Source organism: Dermacentor albipictus, unplaced genomic scaffold (assembly GCF_038994185.2).
Source record: "Dermacentor albipictus isolate Rhodes 1998 colony unplaced genomic scaffold, USDA_Dalb.pri_finalv2 scaffold_497, whole genome shotgun sequence".
Classification (NCBI taxonomy): Eukaryota; Metazoa; Arthropoda; class Arachnida; order Ixodida; family Ixodidae; genus Dermacentor; species Dermacentor albipictus.
This window is the reverse complement of record NW_027226051.1, coordinates 11,266-15,303: the sequence shown is the minus strand read 5'-3', so window position 1 is coordinate 15,303 and position 4,038 is coordinate 11,266. Positions and strand designations below refer to the sequence as shown.

At 46.2% G+C, this 4,038-nt stretch overlaps 1 protein-coding gene across 1 annotated transcript; it reads left to right on the top strand.

Moving 5' to 3' along the window:
* The first annotated feature begins 3,170 nt into the window (after positions 1-3,170).
* Positions 3,171-3,776, top strand: LOC139054015 (uncharacterized). The gene has a single exon (XM_070530582.1). The coding sequence runs from the start codon at positions 3,171-3,173 to the stop codon at positions 3,774-3,776; it is 606 nt and encodes a 201-aa protein (XP_070386683.1).
* Positions 3,777-4,038: the final 262 nt, after the last annotated feature.

Here is a 4,038-nt window from a genome sequence, read left to right as displayed (position 1 = left end):
AACCAAACGACCTGAAAAGCATGCCAATGCTGCTCTTTTTAGAACCCGCACATGGATTTGTGCGAAAACGCTTTATAAGCATGAATATGACACTTTTGGTAGACGAGGATGCAGTTTTCAGCAAAACCACACGATATGCATGCAAATGGTGCTTTTGGCAGAACGCGCGTGTGGGTTTCTACCAAACGACGTGAAAAGCATGCCAATGCTGCTCTTTTTAGAACCCGCAGATGGATTTGTGCCAAAACGCGTTTTAAGCATGAATATGACACTTTTGGTAGACGAGGATGCAGTTTTCTGCAAAACCACACGATATGCATGCAAATGACGCTTTTGGCAGAACGCGCGTGTGGATTTCTACCAAACGACGTGAAAAGCATGCCAATGCTGCTCTTTTTAGCACCCGCACATGGATTTGTGCCAAAACGCGTTTTAAGCATGAATATGCAACTTTTGGTAGACGAGGATGCAGTTTTCTGCAAAACCACACGATATGCATGCAAATGACGCTTTTGGCAGAACGCGCGTGTGGATTTCTACCAAACGACGTGAAAAGCATGCCAATGCTGCTCTTTTTAGCACCCGCACATGGATTTGTGCCAAAACGCGTTTTAAGCATGAATATGCAACTTTTGGTAGACGAGGATGGAGTTTTCTGCAAAACCACACGATATGCATGCAAATGACGCTTTTGGCAGAACGCGCGTCTGGATTTCTACCAAACGACGTGAAAAGCATGCCAATGCTGCTGTTTTTAGAACCCGCACATGGATTTGTGCCAAAACGCGTTTTAAGCATGAATATGACACTTTTGGTAGACGAGGATGCAGTTTTCTGCAAAACCACACGATATGCATGCAAATGACGCTTTTGGCAGAACGCGCGTGTGGATTTCTACCAAACGACGTGAAAAGCATGCCAATGCTGCTCTTTTTAGCACCCGCACATGGATTTGTGCCAAAACGCGTTTTAAGCATGAATATGCAACTTTTGGTAAACGAGGATGCAGTTTTCTGCAAAACCACACGATATGCATGCAAATGACGCTTTTGGCAGAACGCGCGTGTGGATTTCTACCAAACGACGTGAAAAGCATGCCAATGCTGCTCTTTTTAGAACCCGCACATTGATTTGTGCAAAAACGCGTTTTAAGCATGAATATGACACTTTTGGTAGACGAGGATGCAGTTTTCTGCAAAACCACACGATATGCATGCAAATGGTGCTTTTGGCAGAACGCGCGTGTGGATTTCTACCAAACGACGTGAAAAGCATGCCAATGCTGCTCTTTTTAGAAACCGCACATGGATTTGTGCCAAAACGCGTTTTAAGCATGAATATGACACTTTTGGTAGACGAGGATGCAGTTTTCTGCAAAACCACACGATATGCATGCAAATGGTGCTTTTGGCAGAACGCGCGTGTGGATTTCTACCAAACGACGTGAAAAGCATGCCAATGCTGCTCTTTTTAGCACCCGCACATGGATTTGTGCCAAAACGCGTTTTAAGCATGAATATGCAACTTTTGGTAGACGAGGATGCAGTTTTCTGCAAAACCACACGATATGCATGCAAATGACGCTTTTGGCAGAACGCGCGTGTGGATTTCTACCAAACGACCTGAAAAACATGCCAATGCTGCTCTTTTTAGAACCCGCACATGGATTTGTGCGAAAACGCTTTATAAGCATGAATATGACACTTTTGGTAGACGAGGATGCAGTTTTCAGCAAAACCACACGATATGCATGCAAATGGTGCTTTTGGCAGAACGCGCGTGTGGGTTTCTACCAAACGACGTGAAAAGCATGCCAATGCTGCTCTTTTTAGAACCCGCAGATGGATTTGTGCCAAAACGCGTTTTAAGCATGAATATGACACTTTTGGTAGACGAGGATGCAGTTTTCTGCAAAACCACACGATATGCATGCAAATGACGCTTTTGGCAGAACGCGCGTGTGGATTTCTACCAAACGACGTGAAAAGCATGCCAATGCTGCTCTTTTTAGCACCCGCACATGGATTTGTGCCAAAACGCGTTTTAAGCATGAGCTCTTGGCAGCGGCGGCAGCATCTGGAAACACGTCTGATTCTGTGTACACTGCTGTTGCAGGCTGTTGGAGTAGCCGCATTGGAGCCGCATCGGAGCCGTGCTGACTTCCACCGTACCTGAGCATCTTCGGATCTACTGCCTTCTTGCGAGCACTCTTATCGTCAGCGTTTTTCGGCGACGAATTCTGCTCGACCGTGCTCCGCTCCTGTCTTCGCGATTCTGACGGACTCTATTGGCGCAAGCGCAGTTCGACACATCGCATCCTGATATAAGTGGGCGTCTCCCAGTCGGCGGTCTTTTGGCAGCGGCGGCAGCATCTGGAAACACGTCTGATTCTGTGTACACTGCTGTTGCAGGCTGTTGGAGTAGCCGCATTGGAGCCGCATCGGAGCCGTGCTGACTTCCACCGTACCTGAGCATCTTCGGATCTACTGCCTTCTTGCGAGCACTCTTATCGTCAGCGTTTTTCGGCGACGAATTCTGCTCGACCGTGCTCCGCTCCTGTCTTCGCGATTCTGACGGACTCTATTGGCGCAAGCGCAGTTCGACACATCGCATCCTGATATAAGTGGGCGTCTCCCAGTCGGCGGTCTTTTGGCAGCGGCGGCAGCATCTGGAAACACGTCTGATTCTGTGTACACTGCTGTTGCAGGTTAGTTATCCTTGACATTATTCTGTACTACTTCTGTTTTCTCGTATTTAAGCTGTCGCTGCTGCCACTGCTGCCATTGCTGCTATAGAATGATACAACATGCTTAACAAGTAGTTGCTTTGCAGAACGTTCTAGCTCCTTGTTCTTTTTTCTTGTCTGTTTGTGCCTTTATTGCACTATGCCCGACACTTGCTTATCGTGCCACTTACCTGTAGAGGATGAAGGGTCTGTGAAATGTAGCGAGTGTTTACACATGTACCACTTCGGGAAGTGTGCTGGCCTGCTAGAAAAATCATACAAATCCAAATCGGAAACGGCAAAGAAGGCCTGGAAGTGCATGACATGTAAGAGCATGGGCCCTCGGGGTAGTCGCAGTGACGATGAAGTTGACGTACATTTAGTTCTCGCATCGATAAACGAGAAACTTGAGGGCTTGCCGTCTTTAATAGGAAAAGTAAATAGCATGGAACAGTCGGTTCAGTTTCTATCCCAGAAATTCGATGAATTTCAGGGAAAGATAACTAAGCAAGACACTGAGATCAAGGAGCTAAGAAAAAGGGTGACAGAACTAGAAGAAAGAGAAAAGGCACATGCATCTGCAGAATGCGGCCTTATACGACAGGTGAATGATCTTGAGTTCCGAAGTAGGCGACTGAACTTGGAAGTTCACGGAATCCCTGTTGTGCAGGGTGAAAACTTGATGAACTCTCTAAATGAAGTCGCTGATAAGCTTAGAGTACCTCAGCTTACAAAGGCTGATATCGCATCCGTGCATCGGCTGCTCGCTAAGCAAGACAAGGTGCCAGGAATTATTATCCGCTTCACAAAGCAAGAGACCAGAGATGCGTGGCTAAAAAAGAAGTACACCCTCACTGGCGACAACCCTCGAATTTTCTTTCAAGAAAATCTGACTCGACACAGCAGGGAGCTTCTACGGGCTACGAAAGAAGCGGCAAGGCAAAAGGGTTATAAGTTTGTTTGGCACGTCAATGGCAAGGTCCTTGTACGGAAGACCGAGGGAGCTCATGCAGTTCACATTAAGGATAAGGATGAACTTGCGGAGCTCTAAACAGCGGAGTTGGTTGCAATATCTGAGGGAAGTATGATGAAGTGGAGTTTTACTTACCAAATGATGTAAATGAAATTGTAGCAACGTTTACTACAACCTCCATAAAATGTATCCACCTAAATACGCGATCTGTGAGAAACAAAATATCGGGCTTGGAGGAGCTAATTACCGCATTTTCCTTTCAATTTTCCGTTATCATGCTAACCGAAACATGGAGCACTTCTGAAAGTGATATATTTAGGTTGCCTAATTATAATACTTA

What these genes read in the sequence shown, in the direction of transcription:
- LOC139054015 (XM_070530582.1), top strand. Translation starts at nt 3,171, where the DNA reads ATGGAACAGTCGGTTCAGTTTCTATCCCAGAAATTCGATGAATTTCAG.